The sequence below is a fragment of the Malus sylvestris genome, chromosome 4 (genome assembly GCF_916048215.2).
Source record: "Malus sylvestris chromosome 4, drMalSylv7.2, whole genome shotgun sequence".
NCBI classification, from domain to species: Eukaryota; Viridiplantae; Streptophyta; class Magnoliopsida; order Rosales; family Rosaceae; genus Malus; species Malus sylvestris.
The window spans coordinates 30,767,018-30,784,090 of record NC_062263.1 but is presented as its reverse complement, the minus strand read 5'-3'; the positions used below and the strand labels follow the sequence as shown (position 1 = coordinate 30,784,090).

General features: G+C 38.2%; 4 protein-coding genes and 1 long non-coding RNA gene across 11 annotated transcripts; 1 reads left to right on the top strand and 4 right to left on the bottom strand.

The window, feature by feature from the left end:
* Window positions 1-135: 135 nt before the first annotated feature.
* LOC126618363 (glutamine--fructose-6-phosphate aminotransferase [isomerizing] 1-like) lies at window positions 136-5,444 on the bottom strand. Its single transcript, XM_050286401.1, has 11 exons — window positions 4,961-5,444; window positions 3,685-3,857; window positions 3,453-3,564; window positions 2,743-2,888; window positions 2,480-2,644; window positions 1,994-2,345; window positions 1,647-1,897; window positions 1,454-1,568; window positions 1,066-1,321; window positions 813-981; window positions 136-584 (listed from the first exon to the last, which is right to left on the bottom strand). Exons 1-11 carry the CDS (start codon window positions 5,193-5,195, stop codon window positions 501-503), a joined length of 2,058 nt encoding a protein of 685 aa, XP_050142358.1. The 5' UTR covers window positions 5,196-5,444; the 3' UTR covers window positions 136-500.
* A 140-nt stretch (window positions 5,445-5,584) lies between these two features.
* On the bottom strand, window positions 5,585-7,589 carry LOC126618382 (thioredoxin F-type, chloroplastic-like). Of its 2 annotated transcripts, none has more exons than XM_050286423.1 (3): window positions 7,175-7,589; window positions 5,978-6,077; window positions 5,585-5,880 (listed from the first exon to the last, which is right to left on the bottom strand). In XM_050286423.1, the coding sequence occupies exons 1-3, from the start codon at window positions 7,498-7,500 to the stop codon at window positions 5,743-5,745; spliced, it is 564 nt and encodes a 187-aa protein (XP_050142380.1). In that variant the 5' UTR covers window positions 7,501-7,589; the 3' UTR covers window positions 5,585-5,742. The 2 variants fall into 2 exon arrangements, with proteins under 2 accessions (XP_050142380.1, XP_050142381.1); XM_050286424.1 differs by having other exon boundaries at window positions 5,585-5,877; window positions 7,175-7,581.
* Window positions 6,163-7,168, bottom strand: LOC126618385 (uncharacterized). The gene is made up of 2 exons (XR_007621672.1): window positions 6,834-7,168; window positions 6,163-6,755 (listed from the first exon to the last, which is right to left on the bottom strand). It is a non-coding gene; the product is annotated as an uncharacterized LOC126618385 (long non-coding RNA).
* A 2,700-nt stretch (window positions 7,590-10,289) lies between the features above and the next one.
* LOC126618367 (aspartic proteinase 36-like) lies at window positions 10,290-13,898 on the top strand. Of its 6 annotated transcripts, XM_050286407.1 has the most exons (12): window positions 10,290-10,852; window positions 11,281-11,410; window positions 11,496-11,743; window positions 11,924-12,151; window positions 12,262-12,427; window positions 12,536-12,609; window positions 12,732-12,822; window positions 12,915-12,990; window positions 13,096-13,167; window positions 13,257-13,353; window positions 13,464-13,492; window positions 13,613-13,898. In XM_050286407.1, exons 1-11 carry the CDS (start codon window positions 10,608-10,610, stop codon window positions 13,468-13,470), a joined length of 1,434 nt encoding a protein of 477 aa, XP_050142364.1. In that variant the 5' UTR covers window positions 10,290-10,607; the 3' UTR covers window positions 13,471-13,492; window positions 13,613-13,898. The 6 variants fall into 6 exon arrangements, 3 of the variants coding, with proteins under 3 accessions (XP_050142364.1, XP_050142363.1, XP_050142362.1); XR_007621664.1 differs by lacking the exon at window positions 13,464-13,492 and having other exon boundaries at window positions 13,257-13,463; window positions 13,620-13,898; XR_007621663.1 differs by lacking the exon at window positions 13,464-13,492 and having other exon boundaries at window positions 13,257-13,463.
* An 87-nt stretch (window positions 13,899-13,985) lies between these two features.
* Window positions 13,986-16,570, bottom strand: LOC126618375 (uncharacterized). Its single transcript, XM_050286414.1, has 5 exons — window positions 16,180-16,570; window positions 14,922-15,157; window positions 14,713-14,793; window positions 14,257-14,598; window positions 13,986-14,142 (listed from the first exon to the last, which is right to left on the bottom strand). Exons 1-5 carry the CDS (start codon window positions 16,397-16,399, stop codon window positions 14,041-14,043), a joined length of 981 nt encoding a protein of 326 aa, XP_050142371.1. The 5' UTR covers window positions 16,400-16,570; the 3' UTR covers window positions 13,986-14,040.
* Window positions 16,571-17,073: the final 503 nt, after the last annotated feature.

The window sequence follows — 17,073 nt, the reverse complement described above, 5'->3', positions numbered from 1 at the left end:
ATAATATCGTTTTTTTTCTAACAAAATTGAAATTTTAAAATATTTTACTCGAAATCTCAAAAACGTATATAATCGTCCTTATGTTACCAGCTTTGGAAAAAATAATTCTAATCACTTATATTATGACAGTTGATGTACTGAATTATATTCCTGCAATTCAAAATAAACAGGATTGAGAAATCTGAAAAATAGGATGGAGAAATCTGATACATGTTAATAAAAGAAGGTAAACAAACTTGGTAGGAAGAGGGGAGGAGGGACACGGCGGTTAGTATTCTTCCGACTTCCTAGTACGAAAAGATTTACAAAGCCGAAGACGTACAACCTCAGCAGCATCACACATTACCAACAGCAAACATATTACAGCCTCAGCAAAATAATCTCTAAAAAATCAGGTGTTTTTAGCAGCATTACATTCCGCTAAGGTCCTAAAATCCTTCTTGGCATAATTTAGAAACGCACACAAGTATACTCAAGTATGTCCATCCATGAAACCTGGTTTACTGAGTAGTCACGCTCTTCGCAAGATTCCGAGGCTGATCCACGTTAAAACCTCTTAAAACGGTGAGATGGTATGCCAGCAGCTGCACCAGGGAAGGAAAACAAAGATATCAGATGTACGTGGGAGATCAGACAAGTTCAAAGGAACAACCATCTATCCATCCATCTGTTTATACATTGAGTCTTACTATATACTTAAAAAAGTACAAACGGCTAGCATTAAAGTCCGGCATAAGAAGAAAATGCAGGACCTCCAACCTAAATACTGATAATACATGCAAAATAAAGCCCAAAGAAAAATAGATAAATACCTGCAATGGAATAATATTAACCACGGGTTGAAGACAATCCTCAAGCTGAGGAACTTCAATCACTCGGCAAGACCCCCCGGGGCACACTGATGCAGCATCTCCTTTCGAACACATTACTATGAGTCGACCTTTACGGGCACGAAGCTGCTGAATAACTGATTGCTGCTTACTGTAAATCACTGAAGGTCGTTAATAAGAAAATCAGGTAGGTTTTCAAAAGCATGTAAGTGCTCCCAACTGTGAAAGGACAAACCTGAAGCAAGCATCACGGGTGGCAATCACAAATGTAGGGAGAGTTTCATCAACTAAAGCCAAAGGACCATGTTTCATTTCACCCGCTAGTATTCCTTCACTGTGCATAAGGGCCACTTCCTTTACCTTCAAAGCGCCCTCTAGAGATGTTGCGTAGTTGTATCCTCTCCCAAACACAAGAAGTGACTGATGAGCTATCAGTTCCTGTGCAAGATCCTTCATCATCTGGTCAAGCTTCAGGACCTCTCTGACTTTGTCTGCAAAGAACGTAATGGACAACCCCACAGAGACATTTTGTAATAATTTCTTACAGGTTACTTCTTGGAAAACAGACTAACAAAGAAATGCACTGCAGTTGACATGGTAAGAAGAGAAAAACTGGAACTTACTTGGCAACTCAAATAAACCGTCAATTATAGCCTCCCTTCGTGCTTGATTGGAAATTGTGTCACCTCCTATAGCTAGTGCTAGCATAGCCATCACCACTATTTGACTCGTGTATGCCTGTCATGATGATGATAAGACTGTCAATTTAAAACACAAAATCAAAAAAGCAAGAATAGAATAAAGTAACAAACTTACCTTGGTGCTTGCCACACCAATCTCAGCGCCAGCATTTATATGAACACCGCAGTGTGTATTCCTGGCTATAGCACTACCAACAGTATTTGTTATGCCAACGCATAATGCACCATTTTCTAACGCATATTCCAAAGCACTCAGAGTATCTGCTGTTTCACCAGATTGACTGACAAAGACAGCTGTATCTTCTCTATATATAGGTCCTTGCCGATCCAACAAATCACTAGCAATTTCCATTGTGACAGGAATACCTATAATGTTTATATGTGCAACAAACCGGAAAAGAATCAGAACTATTAAGTTAATTACAATCGGAAAAGGATTTCTGACAGACAAAAAACACTGACCAGAAAGTTCTTCCAAGATGGGTCTTGCAGCTAAAGCAGCATTGTAGCTTGTACCACAACCGATGAAAACAATTCTCCTGCTTCGCCTAATTGTTTTAAGGTGATCCTTCAGTCCACCAAGGAGAACAGTCTTGGCTTTGCAGGAACCTCCACGTAAAAGCCTCCCCCTCATTGTGGTAGTCAAAGATTCAGGCTGTTCATGAATTTCTTTCTGCATATAATGTTTGTAACTCCCTTTGTTTATTTGTTCAACCTCCATCTCAAGAATGGATAACGCTCGTTGTACTGATGCAACTCTTGAAAGTCCACCATGCTGTCCTTTATCAAACTTCAGGATAGAAACACCTCCATCCTGAAACAATCACCACAAAGAGGAAAAAACAAACAAAACTTATATGAATACAAAGCTCAAGTTTCCCCAAGCATCATGCCAATATGGAACTGCCCCCATTAAAACATAATAAAAGACAATACTCAAATAAGTACCTTCAGATGTACCACTTCACCATCCTCAATCACCAACACCTTTTTTGTGTGTTCAACTACAGCATTGGCATCACTGGACAAAAAGAGTTCTTTAGCATGTCCACTTTTTGAAAGGAAATTATCATCGTGAAATGCTGATCCACCGCTAGCATTTTCGTTAAATTCCTAACAGAGATACAATAGTGTCAATGTGAAACTATAGTGGGCACTTAAAAATTAAAATTAGCCAGAATTGTGAAACATTAATTCCAAATGAAGCATACTTTGACACCAAGGAGCAACGGACTGCCACGCTTGCAAGCAATCAACTCATTTGGATAATGCTGGCTTTTAAAAATCAGGGCATATGCACCTTCAAGATGCCTCATAACCTCAAGCACAACTTGACTAAATGTGATAGTCTGGTCACCTGAAAAATAAACATCACACTCTAACATCGCCCTAGATTGTGATTTAAGATTTATGTGAAACAGTAAAAGGTATTCAAACAATACAATCAAAGGAAAATGCAGTTTATCAGTACATGCATAACACAATGATTGGCTTTATACTGCCCCCAACAACAGTAAAATGAACTCATCCTGCAAAAAGGAGGAACTAAATAAATAATTGAGTTGATCTGTCCACTCCTATCCTACAAAAGCACTTTTCCCGCCTTGGCTACTATGTTTTTTGGGCAAATATGGTAGGAATATATGAGCTTCAGGGTAACAAAGAAGCTTCTTGCCTCTAAGAACAATTCAATAGACAAAATTTTTTAGTATTCCAGTAATAAGTTCTGTTCTAATTGACAAGCATAGAAGACAGTCAAAATATCAGTTCACGAATTCTGAAACGATAACTGAAAGTAACATAATTATATGTACTTTATAAATTGCAATTCTACATTTACAAATATAAAATTTGAACTCCAAATTGTAAATTATACTTATGACGCAAATGTTTAATTACTTCTAATCATATATAAAATTACCTTCTCCTTCTTTAGCTTTATCATAAACATATTTGGCAAGCTTTGGAATTACTTCTGTGTCTGTTTCAGATTCAAAGGTGAATCCGTGCCGAACTAGTGATTCCTTTAAGGCCTGAAAAAGTAAACAAGTAAATCAGCATAAGCCATTGATGATAAAGGGTGTTTAATCCAGAAGCCAAAACAACAATCAAGAGAAACATAACAAGTTTCACCACAGAAATCTTAAACAAACCTCATAATTAGTGATGACTCCATTGTGAACAACCAAAAATTCATTTCCAGAACCAGAGCTCTGTGGATGGCTGTTCCTTGGAGCTGGCTCTCCATGAGTGGCCCACCGGGTGTGCGCTATTCCAGCATGGTGAGAGAAAGATTCTTCCAAATTTAAATCTGTTTCAGCAACCTCTGGATTTACAAAAATCAAAGTTAATTCTAGGAAATCGGGTAAAAAAAGTGTGACATACACTACTATGAGCTTGAAGGGGGGCTCGAAAATTATTAAATGGATACATATTTGATATACAGTACACGTATGTAATCAGCGTTCCATAATCATTATATATACGAGCACACATCAAAATCCCAGAAACACAAGGTTCGGTTGGGTGAGCCAATTCAGAAAGCCCAAAGTTAATTGTTAACTTTTGATTAGTTTCTCTTAGTGGTGAAAACTCTGCAACACCCCCGAAACTTGAATTCAAACTCCTATTACCCATATTTATTTATGGTTTGAAGGGCAATATAATTCGTAGTCCCCATAAGGTTTGTCCGAGGACAAAGTGAGGTTGCATGATGTAATAAATGCATCAGAAGGGAAATACCAAAGAGACCGACTTTAAAGAAACTACTGCTAGATATAGAAACCTTTACGCAAAAAAAGAAAAATGTCCAAATTCTAAACTTTTGATGTGCTCTTTCTTTTTTGCATTCCAATTGTCATTCAGTAGGCAAGTTTAAGCTGGCAATGTCTGTGCTATAAACCCCACCCCACTAACAACCTAACCAATCATACTTCATCGAAAAGGAATGAAACAGAGCTATTCAAACTACGACCATTACTACAGGGTTAACCCGCCAAATTAACCGTGACCACTTTAACTGGGTCAAATTTCGTTCCAAAAAGAGTTTACCGTTAATTTTCTACACCATTTTCCCAGCAACCGAACACATGTACAAACAAATTATCCCGAATACCAAGTTAACCATGAAATTTCATTGAAGAAGAATGATACTTCATTGAAAAAGAATGATGCAGAGCAATCCGAACCACGATAATTCTTACTGGTTTAACCCGCCAAATTAACCCAGACCACTTTTTCTGGGTCAATTTTATTTCCGAACAGAATTTAAATGTTAATTTTCTAAACCATTTTCTCGGCAACCAAACAGAATGCAGAAACAAACAAATATGGACAAACAATAGAAAATTTGAGAATGAAGGGAGTTACCTTGGGATTACCAAAAAAGAAAGGAGTTACCTTGGGATTACCAAAAAATAAAGGAGTTACCTTGGTAGACGGATTTGACGAGGGTCTCGATATTTCCCTCCTGGCGGAAAACGAGGGGGGGAGGCGGGGAAGATTGGGGGGTGTTTGGATCGAAGGAATAAGAATGGTCGATTGAAATCCCGGCGGAATCGTAGCCCCGGTATTCCAGACGCCTCAGGCCATTGAATAGCACCTGCAGAATGTAACGCCTCTCTCTGTTGACGTTGTAATTCAGATACGCAAATATCCCACACATTTCTGATTTCTCTCTCTCTTCTCTTCTTCTTCTTCTTCTGCGACTTGTTCTGGGTTCTGGGGAGAGAAAGAGAAGACGAAGGAAAGATCAACTCGTAAATTTGACCTTTGACTTTCTCTTGGGATTTGAATTTTTAACTTTATCGTGTTCGTGGGATCTGTAAAATTGGACTGACAATCGTCTCTCTAGAAGATTGAGACACTGCAGAATGCAGATTGCAGCTTGGGTGGATGAATGTATGGTTGTTATATTAGAAACATTCCAAGGGTTGTATTGTCTTTTAGCTTTGCATCACTGTGTTACGGTGGCCTCATTTCATTGGCTTGCAACATACATGGGCCACCAAGCACTTAGGGGTAGGACTGTAATTTCAAAAACAACATAAGCTCTTTCTATGAAGGCATACGGACCTGCTTACATTTCTTCATTCAAATTTCAACTGCAATTGCAAAGAAAGCGTCCCATGGATACATACAAGTACAGTAATCAGCTCCGGCGGACGTTTTTCTTTACGTTATTAACATCTCACGGAGAAAATTTAAAGGGTTTAGCTCGATCTAACAGCGTCTATAGCAACAACTAAATCGTCGAATTTGGCACCCTTCACCTCTTTTACAACCTTGTTGTCCTTCAAAATCTTGAAAGTTGGCACCACCCTTATCCCAAGCTCCTTCGCCAATGGCTGCTAACAAGAAACAATCACCGTTTAACATAAGACAGAGCACAGCAACGCACTTGAGTAAAAAGTATTCAAGCATGACAGATGGAACCAACCAACCAACCTTATTTTCTTGGCTACAATCAAGCTTTAAAAATACGACATCAAGATACTTCTTGGACAATTCTTGAAATTTTGGAGCTATCACTTTGCAAGGTCCACACCTGCGCAGAACGATGGGGTAACTAATCTCAAGCTTTAAAAATGGCGAAGAAGCAAAAGCAGGATGAGAAAATAAAACAGAAGAGGTGTTCAATCTACTACAGGTTTACATATGCCTTGACCTTAATAACGATCGTTATAAGCAAATACAGTTATGCATATCAGGCATATATGCGAACGTTTCTTCTTTATTGTTTTTCACTTGTTACATATCCCCGCTCCTCTATGGAATACAGAACAAAGTTCATACAACTTACCAGACGTGCTAAACTCGCGTCATACGGAATGATCAACTATTCCATAGTCTACCATTTTAAATTCAGATCACGTCTCAATGGTTGAAACACAGTATATCACCATCTTCAACTTGACATAAGTAACACAGATAGAATGAGAATCATGATGATCTAAAATATAGTCCAAGATCGATCCGAAGGTTCTGAACTACCACTCAAAGACCAAAGCTTTTGTTACTCCCACCTTTCCATCTTCCATGTCTGTACTGTATTTGTAAATGACGATTTTGGATCCCGTAAATGTAGAATAACTGAGATCCATTCAAGCGTAGGTGCATGTATATGGAATCATAATAAGGAAAGGATCATGTTGGAGGTGTGAATTAACCACGACTCTCGACATGAATGCCGGTAAATGAGCAGAAAATCAACAAGGGGGTCACCCTAATCAACGAACAAGCTAGGTCAGACTCAGTGCAAGTATTGTCCCGGGTTACAGTAATTCAATTTCCAAAGGCTTACCTAATACTACAGCATGCAGAACCAATTCGAATCACCGGAATGGTTTGGGGAACTAGCATCTCAAAACTCAAAAAGTTTGTAACAACATATCTTATATAAGCAACTTAAGAGCTGAAATCAACATTCTGAAATTCCACTACAACAAAATCATAAACTTTCAAATTGCACTTCACTATTCGTTTAAAACTGATCAGTTCACCAATTTTTTTTCCCGAAATTAGCCGAAAACTTGCTTAAATTTTCTTGCTTTCTTAATTTCCGTTTCCTTTTCCTTCGAATTTATTCCTGGATTTTCTCGGGAACCAATCAGAAAGTGGAAGTATAAGCATAAAGAGACATACCATTGGGTATACATGTCGAGGACGACGGTCTTGTCGCCGGCGGCCTTGACTATGGGCCAGAAGGTGTCCTTGTCGACCTCCGTGACTTGGCCCACATTCACAGTGGGACCGACAGTGTCCAAGTTCGACCTTACCGTACACCCCCAGGAGCCCATCTTCCTCTTACTCAATCCAATTCCAACCGCAGCCGCATTCTTCCTCTGCGAAAGGAAGCAGCTCGAACTCGAAGCAGAGGAGGAGCAAATGATCGGGTACTTGGCGGCGCAGGGTAGCGATGTGGATGCGCCGACGGAGCGAGGAGAGAGTGCGGCTGACTGCAGAGCCATTTTCTGTGATAGAGAAGAGAGGAGAGCCCAGTGAATCAGTTGCAGCCAGAGATTAACAAACGACTATATTACAGAGGAGAGAGGTGATTTTGGAATGACTGATTTGTCCTCTGGTTCGTGGGATCTTATGACATATCCGCGTTCATTTTCGTCACTTCACCCAACGTGTTTTGTGGATGGAGGCCTGGGGATCGCGATAATGGAATGACAGCATTGCCCTCAGACGTTTAGGGCTGTTTGTGGGAGACTCGGGGACATTTTCGTCGCTTAGAATAGTTTATTCAAGCAAAATGACGGAATGCCACTTTTGGTTTTGGGTTTGATGTGGGAAATATCGGGGTATTTTAGTCAATATGAGAGTTCAAATTTTGTGGGTTGTTTAGCGGATTGTAGTGATACGAATGAGTGGTGGATAGGGAGGGAGAGCTTTTGGGAAGGTGAAAGTGATGGAGGAAATGGAAATGATGATGCCTTGTATGGTTTTAAGCATACAGATTTTGAGCAGACTAAAATAGTCATGGGATATTTATTTTGTAATGAAAAACCTAGTGGTGTATAAGTCATTTGGCCCATCATTTTTCAAGCAGTATATTTTGCCTCGTCGATATAAATGAGAAAGAAAAATAATTTACGCGCACCACTTATGTCTCTTGATTATTCTTTCATTTATTTAAGGAGTAATTAGGTTTTCATCCTTATTTTTACTACTCTATTGATTAAAACCTTATTACTTTTCAATTTTTGATCAAGGTCCTTTGTATTAATAATATCATTAATTATTTCAATAATAAAATATTTTTTATTTCTAAATATATTCATTTAATATTAAAAATATTACAATTAGTATATTTATATTTATGGCTAAATTTTTTATCATATATTTTTATTTTTAGTTTGTACCCATTTTTAATTTGCAACCCTTTTTTAATTTGTACCAATTTTCCTTTCAGTTTTAATTTGTACCCATATATTAATTTCTTTTTGTGCCCATATTTTTTAAAGTTTTATTTGTATTGTACCCATATTTTTTTATTTATTTGTACCCATTTTTATTTTTGCTAAATGTACCCATTTTGAAGAATGTATCCATGTTTTGATACAATAATTTTTTGGTTATTTTTTATGAATGTACCCATGTTTACACACACACACAATAGTATATTTATATTTTAATATTTTTAATCCCACAAATTATGGTTTTTTATTTAAAATCTCATTACTATAAACAACTATAAATTTTAATTTTTAATTTAAAAAATATAGTAACGTACATAGAAATAAATTATCAATTAATTTCAGGGACTTGGATCAAAAATTGAAAACCAACAAGGTTTCAGTCAAAGACTATTCATAACTAGGGACCGCATCCAAAGTCTCCCAATTTAATCTAAAAATCAGAAATAAATATACGCGCACCACTTATTTACTTATGTCTCTTGATACTTTTTATGAATAAAACTAGTTCTCAAAATTGAATCTCACGTTCCAAAACTTTAAACCCCATAAGGTTTGTACAAATGATATTTGTAACATCTCACATCGTCCAGGGGAGTGGATCTTGTAAGCTTTATATGTATATTTTCATCTCTACCTAACACGAGACTTTTTGGGAGCTTACTGGCTTTGGATTCCGTATGAACTCCGAAGTTAAACGAGTTTGCGCGAGAGCAATCCCATAATGGGTGACCCACTGGGAAGCCCACTGGAAAGTTCTCGTGTGAGTTCCCAGAAACAAAACCTTGAGAGTGTGGTCGGGATCCAAAACGGATAATATTATGCTACGGCAGAGTCGAGCCCGAAATGTGGTGAGGGCCGATGTGACAATATTAATAAGTTAGGATTTGATTGCTAACCTCGACTAAGTACAAACACCTTGTCATTTGGCTGTCAAATTTGATGAACATATATAGTTTAGTTTGTGATTCTAAGTACTAGTAAGAAATTATATACCCGGCATGTCCCGTGTGTGTGATCCAAGCATAGCAATTAGCATAAGCTGATAAGCAGACGATGTATGCCAAAGTCACTTCTTTTATATCTAATTCAGTTTGAATAATATATTTTGAGGTTACGCCTTGCTAAAAGTTCCATCATGTTTCGACATATGACATGTATAAAACAATAGAGAGAGAGAGAGAGAGGTGAAGGGCTTGAAGCAAAAGATTTCCCTCCAAATTCCAAAACCAAAACTGAAGGGCATCCATCATGTAGCGGCACCACTTTTCTCTCCTTGTGATAGACTTTCTCTCAGTTTCAGAGTTCTTCTCACTGTCTGTATGAGAGCTTCAAATTTGCATAGATCTGGTGGTGCCGACCTTAACTTCGGCTGGGGTTGGTTAGCCGTTCTGCCCTTCCTCTCATTGTCTCCTTTTCCTTTCTTCAACTGTGTTTTCCCCCTGCTCTCTATTTCGATTTGCCCTTTTCTTCTCATCCCACCTGCGTCCCTCTTCGTATTTCATCCTTACTCCTTACTCCTATAGGCATGTCCCGTGTGTGTTTTTTCGGCTTGTAAAGTGTGTGTTTTTTATTTGTAATAAATGTTGCTCTCTTAAGCTTTGATAAAAAACTGAAGAATATCCAGAATACATGGGAAACAGAAATCCCAGTAATTAAGGATAAACTAAAGAATTAAAAATAAATAAATAAATAAATAAAAAAGCAGATAAGAAACCAGAAAATCGACAACGAAACCAAAAGACCAAATGTGAAAATAAGTCAAAAAAAGTAAAACAATTACAAAGTTGACGAAATTTACTATTTTGGAAAGACGTGTCTTTCGCCATTGAAATCCCCCAACAATCTCGTTCCTCGTCTCTCTCTCTCGATTCTCCGTTTTTCTTTCTTGCATAAACTCCCTGTTTACACATCATATGCTTTCTCTCCCTCTCTCTCCCCACCGGGCCACCCACCTTGTTGCCTGCTCGTTTCTCCACCCAACTCGGCCATGATTTTCCCACAAAACCCACACTTCTAATCCAACTTATCACCAATTATTCCAAAATCCGGGTTTTGGCTGCAAAAAAAGGTGGCTGTTGTTTGTCGGGTCCAATCCAAACATTTTCTTTTATTCAATCTCGGTTTGGTTAAGTGACCTTAAAATTTTCGAAATGGCGGCAACAGCAAGGACAAGAGTAGCGCTGTTGGGTGGTTTTCTGGTTTTTTTCGCTTCGGCAGTAAATGTCTCGGGTAACATGGTGTTTCCGGTGAACCATAAGTTTAAGGGTCCTGGGAAGCAGGTGTCTTTGGGTGCATGGAAAGAACATGATGCTCGCCGTCACCGGAGGCTTCTCGCCGGCGCAGACTCCGCTATAGATTTGCAATTAGGTGGCAATGGCCATCCTTCTGAAGCCGGGTGCGTAATTGCTTTCCTTCATCCACAATTAATTGTCTCTTTTTCCAAATTTTTCCTTTGTTGTTTTAACATAAAATTTCGTTAGTAATGTTAAATTGCTAATGTTGGTAAATTAAGGCAATCTCTCTACTTCTGATATTATATAATCTACTTGCTTAACTTAATATGTATTTATATCCGCCGCTTGCACTACAGTTCGATACCTAATTATTATGGTTGCGACAGCCTAATCCCCCATTTATTAGTAAAATATCTCTGTATATTAAAAGCTTAATATTTATAAGCAACTGCGCCCCCTTCCATGTATTGGGAGCTTTCGTAAATTAATATCAATTGCATCATGTGTACTTATGTTGTCATAGTTTTCAGTTGGGTGCAAATTTAATTTTTATGATACTTATAGATTGCATTTGCCTGGCTGGATTTAGGCTCTACATCGCGAAAATCGGACTTGGCTCTCCTTCAAAAAACTTTCATGTGCAAGTTGATACAGGAAGTGACGTTTTATGGGTGAATTGTGCAGAGTGCAGCAACTGTCCTACTAAAAATAATCTTGGTGTACGTTTGCCTCCACCCTTGCCTTCTTTTTTCGCCCTACTTGATGATCTCCACAGCAGTTATCGTTATTGTTATTGTGATACAGTTTAAGCTCACAATGTATGATGCAAAGAGCTCTTCAACTTCAAGCAAGGTTACATGTGATCAAGAGTTCTGCACTTCCTCATTCAACGGTAAACTTCCTGATTGCAAGGCAGATATGCTTTGCAATTATAGTATCTCGTACGGAGATGGAAGCACAACTTCTGGTTACTATGTCAAGGACAATATCCAACTTGATAAAGTCAATGGAAATCATCAAACAACCTCAACATATGGAACCGTAGTATTCGGGTGAGTCTTGTGCCTTTGTCATACTAATACTAGCTCAATAAGAGATACATAACGAGATTACATTCAGCGTCTTTTTTGTTGCTTCCCGTTGTCTGTTTGAATTGGCTGACTTTGAATTTTCATAATTCATTGTTGCTATGCTCTTGCCGTGTGTATTAAGCTGTGTGTGTTGCGGAATAGGTGCGGAGCTAAACAATCTGGGAATCTTGGTAAATCTCCTGGAGCAGTTGATGGGATACTTGGTTTTGGACAGGCAAATGCATCCGTAATTTCGCAGCTGTCTTCATCTGGAAAGGTGAAAAAACAATTCGCACACTGCTTGGATAACGTGAAAGGTGGTGGAATTTGGGCCATTGGGGAAGTGGTGGAACCAAAAGTGAAAAACACAACTCCGCTGATACCAAATCTGTATGTCGCACAATCTCAGAATGCTTCGTAATACTTAACTTCAATAAAAAATATGCTGTAATTCGCATATGAAATTTGTGATAATTTTATTTTTATTGAAATGATCTCAGGCCACATTATACTGTTACGGTGAAGTCCGTTGAAGTGGGTGGCGATGTTGTAGATTTTCCCACAGATTTATTTGGCCTTTTCGAAGACCGGAACGGGGTAGTAATTGACAGTGGAACAACCTTGGCTTATCTTTCACCGGAGTTTTATGAACCTTTTATGAAAAAGGTGGTCACTGAAGATTTTTTCTCTCCATTTTGATTTTGTTGTCTAACCAATTACATTGCTTCCCTTTTTGGTTGTAAAACCTGACATTGTAATTTTTTGGTAAATTAGATATATGCTCGACAGTCTGGATTGAAAAAGCATACTGTTGACGAGCAGTTTACATGTTTTGAGTATTCCAGAAAGTAAGCATTGTCATCTTAGCTATAACATTTGCAGATTAACTTAAGCAAAGCATGTGAATATACGAAGAGCAGCGAGGCTTGCTGAAACCAACCTCACTTTTCCTTGCGTGTTTTTCTTGCAGTGTTGATGATGGATTTCCAGTTGTGAAGTTTAATTTCAAGAATTCTGCTGTGTTGACTGCATATCCTCATGATTATCTGTTCCAGTTAAAGGCAAGTGTTTTAGATTCTCGAACAAAATTAATTACCTTGACCTTGTTCCGTGAGTTCTTAACTAATTTACATTTGTCATGACATATACACAGGATGATGTCTGGTGTTCTGGTTGGCAAACCAACTCCATGAAATCTAAAGACGGAAAGTCCATGACTATTCTGGGAGGTAGAGCCTTGAATCACAAGTCAAAGACATATATTTATCAGTTGGTTTATTTTTCACATGAATTTGATCCTATTCATCGAATATTATCATTGTTCCAATTTGCAGATTTAGTACTTTCGAATAAGCTAGTCCTGTATGATATCGAAAACCAAGCTATTGGGTGGACTGACTACAACTGTGAGTAGCATCCCATTCATTGTTTGATTTGTTAGTGTTTAATCTTATGTTTCATTATCTTATGTCTTTTTCGGTTTGTTTTGATTTAGGCACTTCAAGCATCAAATTGAAAGATGAGAAGTCAGGGCAGGTGTACTCGGTCGGTGCCCACAATCTTTCTTCAGCTTCGGGTCCGATGATTGGAAGGTTATTGGCATTCTTCTTGTTAGTGATTTCCATGCTGCAAATATTGATTTAATTCAACCAGAAGTGTCACAGCAGCCCACTCATTCCTTGCCCTTGATCTGTCTTTCCAGGTGGTGATAATTTTTGTCCACCCTTTCTGGTTCGACCTCTTTATTTTTATCTATTTTTCTGGGATAAGCTTGTTTGCGATTTACATTTGAGCCTCATTGTCCTCGGAAATTCATTAACAACTCATAATGTTGGGTTGATATCTCTGAAGGATTCAGTGCATGCCTTTGATTAGAACATACGATTGGGATGAGCAGCAATTGGCATACTATCCGGGAATAGGATTCTATAGCATAAAGTGTTGATACTAACAGATCAGGAAGGGAAATGAAATCCGCACACCTTTTGCAGAATCGGAGAGTTAGATGATTGAGATGAGGTATAAAAATAAAAAATAAAAAAAAAGACTGGTATTGTTGTATGCTACAATGCTTCTCACTCTTGCTGCGGATTGTTGGTTGTAACGTTGTTGTATTAAAACTCATATTTTTATTATAGTTAACGAGTCTCAAATATTTCAAATGTATTGTATATATTCTGCCTGCATTGCAAGTGTAAAGAGGAAAGGGTATGGACAGTGACGCTACTGAGACTAAAACTTGATTGCATGAGAGAATCTCTCCTGAGGGAGGCTTTACTTTACAAGGTTGTCCTCAAAAGCTGTACAACAAAATAAACCAGTGCCAGAAACAGTCCAATTTGGTATACATCTCTTTGGAAACCGTCATCCCTTTGAAAGAACTGAATCAAATTAGCATGCAAACGATGCGTCAATCGATGGAAGATAGAAAAAAGGAAGGAATTTTAGCGTATGAACGAATAAAGTATTTGTGCTTCGTTTGTTTAATCACTGACCTTAGTTGGATCGCCTGAAGGGTCCGGATAAATTTCTGTGTTCTGTTTTTCTCTGGGGAACTTGCTGGAAATGGTTTTAGCAAGATCAGCCAAGTCCTTTCCACCCTCAATTGTTGCATAAAGACGGCGTGATGTCCAGAAATACGCTTTCGCAATGGCTGAGGAAGCTGATAAATCCCAAAACTCTTCATGTTCAATGACTTGTCCACTTATCTGGTTTAGAGTGAATTGGGAATTTATTCTTACGATCAAATCTCCTCCTATAATGTTCTTCGCCTTGCCTTTGATTGTCCACTTGATACTCAGGACACTCGTTGATAACATGCTCATTTCTTGAACACTCTGTTCGTATGTAACAATAACAACGAAAGAAGTTTTGATGTTGCATTTCTGTTGCTTGCTATACAAGGAATTACAAAAATAAATAAAAAGTAAAGATGAATTCAGAAGACTCACGACAGAGGGCTTTTCTAGTGCACTGGTTATCCATAGCGGTCTCTTGTACTTATCACGGCCGCTAAAACTTCTAACTGGATCCTGCAATAACATAATTAACCAATCTTAACTGGTCAGCTTGAGAGCATATAAAAGCATTAGATCTACTAACTGAGTATATATAAGCACATATACCACAACACATTACATGTTAAGTATTAGTTATATACCTTGTATTTAACAGAAACAGCAAAGGTTCCAAGGGCACGATTGCCTTCTCGTAGCTCAAGGATATCGCGTACAAGTTGTCGAGCTGTAGACTCCACCAAGGGGCTACTAATGCACTCAAACTCATTGCATAGCTCCCCAAAGTTCAATCCATCAACAATTCTATCAGCCACTGTTCTTTCATCCGTCGCCGACAATTCTGATTCAGTAGTACTACTGCTAGCCGGATCATTTGTTACTGCATGCACCCCGCCACATGATCAGTTACAAGCTAATTTACTCAAACTTTTATTACGCTAGTTAAACTATGTTTCACAGGATATGTTACTAAGGAAAAAGTACAATTTGTTGAATGAGTTGATGAATTCAATCAATTGAACTTTACAAGTGATGTGAACTATGACACTCTACCTCTACCTCTAATCAGAAATTTGGAGTAACAGAAAAGTTCCCATTCCTGCTGATTAATTAGACGTTCATCTTGTTTCTAGCTAGATGTTTGTTTCACTTTTATACGCAAACGGAAGCAAATTCCAACAAAGTACCAAATATCAACATCGTAGAAGAAAGCAAAGAAACAATCTTAAAAGAAAAGCACAAGAGATTAACGTGGTTCGACGTAAAGCCTAGGGTGTTTACCTCTCACTAAATAAACGGCGAGTGTTTAACTCTCACATCCCAAATCCTACAAATTTCAAACCCCAAAAACAAACGAGTAGAGAACCCAAACAAACGAACGAGATCATTCTCTCAAATTGTTCTCTGAACTCTAAAACTCACAAACTGACTCTTACAAATAAGCCTCACAAAGTAAACCGACTCTAAGGCCCTATATATAGAGTATAGCACCTATACAGTGAAAATACTAATAGGAAGTCAATCCAAGACTTAATAGTCAAGGAAATCAAATTCATATCTTAATCAAATAGGTAAATTATCAAAATAACACAAACACGAATAAGGAAATGCGTGAGGATTTCTCTGCCCTTCTCCGATTGATCGCCTGCCATCTCAGATCGACCGCCCTGAAGCCATGACTCTTCAAACGCTGCTTCTTCTTTGCTTCTGTCCGATAGATCCCTACTTCCAGATTTCTATTTCATCACTCTAATTTTGAGTCGTAAATCACAAGACTGTTTTTATTTATTATGTATATTTGAAACCAAATGTACTAAGTGGTGGCATATATTATATAGAAGAACATGAGATGTAATTAGAATAGAGAGGGAATTGCAAATGAAAGGGTAATTAAGTAGGTACCTCGCAGTATGAAAGGGTGGTGGTATTGGGAGGAGGAGGAAGAGGGGGCAGTAAAATTGGGCTTGGAATTGGCGGTGGAGGTGAAAATTATTGATTTAGCTGCATTAGTAGTGGTGGTAGTGGAGGAACTAGTAGTTTTGCGGTGGAGATTGATGTTGGTGGCGGCGGCAGCTGCGGAGTTAGAGGCAATGAGGGCAGTGATGGAAACGGAGGCACTCATCTCTGGGTTCTCTGCTCCCTGCCAGTACTAGTACTAGTCCTTCCCCCCATATCCATATTGGTTGCTCCTGCTAGAGAGGGAGAGAGAGTGTGTAAGCACATGCATGCATTGAGAGAGAGAGATGAGGATGGAATTAGAGCCTCTCTTTTTAATTATTTTGGATAGAATTTTTGGGTCTTCTTCTTTGTGTTTGGTTGAATAAGGATCCTCCCCCGATCCATTCATTGTGTTTGGTTGAATAAGGATCCTCCCCGATCCATTCATTGTGTGGTCAGAAATTATTTTAAATTTTTTATTTAAAATTGAACACAAATAGTACCTGACGAAAACTGATTACACGATTTACAATAAACGAATACAATTAAATCATCTTCTGGATCCTCCTAGAGATCCTCATTCTCGTGTTGGCTGTAGCACTGCATAGTCCCTCAGATCTTGCCATGTCAGCTAGCTTTGACTCTATTATTGACTTAATGGGCGCCAACTGCCACGGTGTAGTAGGGTAATATAATAATGGGAATTTTAACGGAAAGCACCCGGTACTGTTCACTTTAACGAAAAACCACATTTTTACACTAAAAAATCAATCCTGGTACTATTCACTTGACCCTTTATTTTGTCCTTATCATTAAAACTCAAAGTTTTCAAGCTCTTTTCATTAGTTTTCCTTATAA

Excerpts from the sequence above, each read along its gene's own strand:
- LOC126618363 (XM_050286401.1), bottom strand. The coding sequence starts at position 5,195 with ATGTGTGGGATATTTGCGTATCTGAATTACAACGTCAACAGAGAGAGG. Across the intron at positions 3,565-3,684 it reads GAGTCATCACTAATTATGAG|GCCTTAAAGGAATCACTAGT; the intron begins GTTTGTTTAAGA and ends TTACTTTTTCAG. Across the intron at positions 2,645-2,742 it reads CGTTGCTCCTTGGTGTCAAA|GAATTTAACGAAAATGCTAG; the intron begins GTATGCTTCATT and ends TATCTCTGTTAG.
- LOC126618382 (XM_050286423.1), bottom strand. The coding sequence starts at position 7,500 with ATGGCTCTGCAGTCAGCCGCACTCTCTCCTCGCTCCGTCGGCGCATCC. Across the intron at positions 6,078-7,174 it reads CTCGACATGTATACCCAATG|GTGTGGACCTTGCAAAGTGA; the intron begins GTATGTCTCTTT and ends CGTTCTGCGCAG. Across the intron at positions 5,881-5,977 it reads ATTGTAGCCAAGAAAATAAG|CAGCCATTGGCGAAGGAGCT; the intron begins GTTGGTTGGTTG and ends GTTTCTTGTTAG.
- LOC126618367 (XM_050286405.1), top strand. The coding sequence starts at position 10,608 with ATGGCGGCAACAGCAAGGACAAGAGTAGCGCTGTTGGGTGGTTTTCTG. Across the intron at positions 11,411-11,495 it reads CTACTAAAAATAATCTTGGT|TTTAAGCTCACAATGTATGA; the intron begins GTACGTTTGCCT and ends ATTGTGATACAG. Across the intron at positions 12,991-13,095 it reads GTCCATGACTATTCTGGGAG|ATTTAGTACTTTCGAATAAG; the intron begins GTAGAGCCTTGA and ends TCCAATTTGCAG.
- LOC126618375 (XM_050286414.1), bottom strand. The coding sequence starts at position 16,399 with ATGAGTGCCTCCGTTTCCATCACTGCCCTCATTGCCTCTAACTCCGCA. Across the intron at positions 14,794-14,921 it reads CTGTTTCTGTTAAATACAAG|GATCCAGTTAGAAGTTTTAG; the intron begins GTATATAACTAA and ends ATGTTATTGCAG. Across the intron at positions 14,143-14,256 it reads CTTCAGGCGATCCAACTAAG|TTCTTTCAAAGGGATGACGG; the intron begins GTCAGTGATTAA and ends AATTTGATTCAG.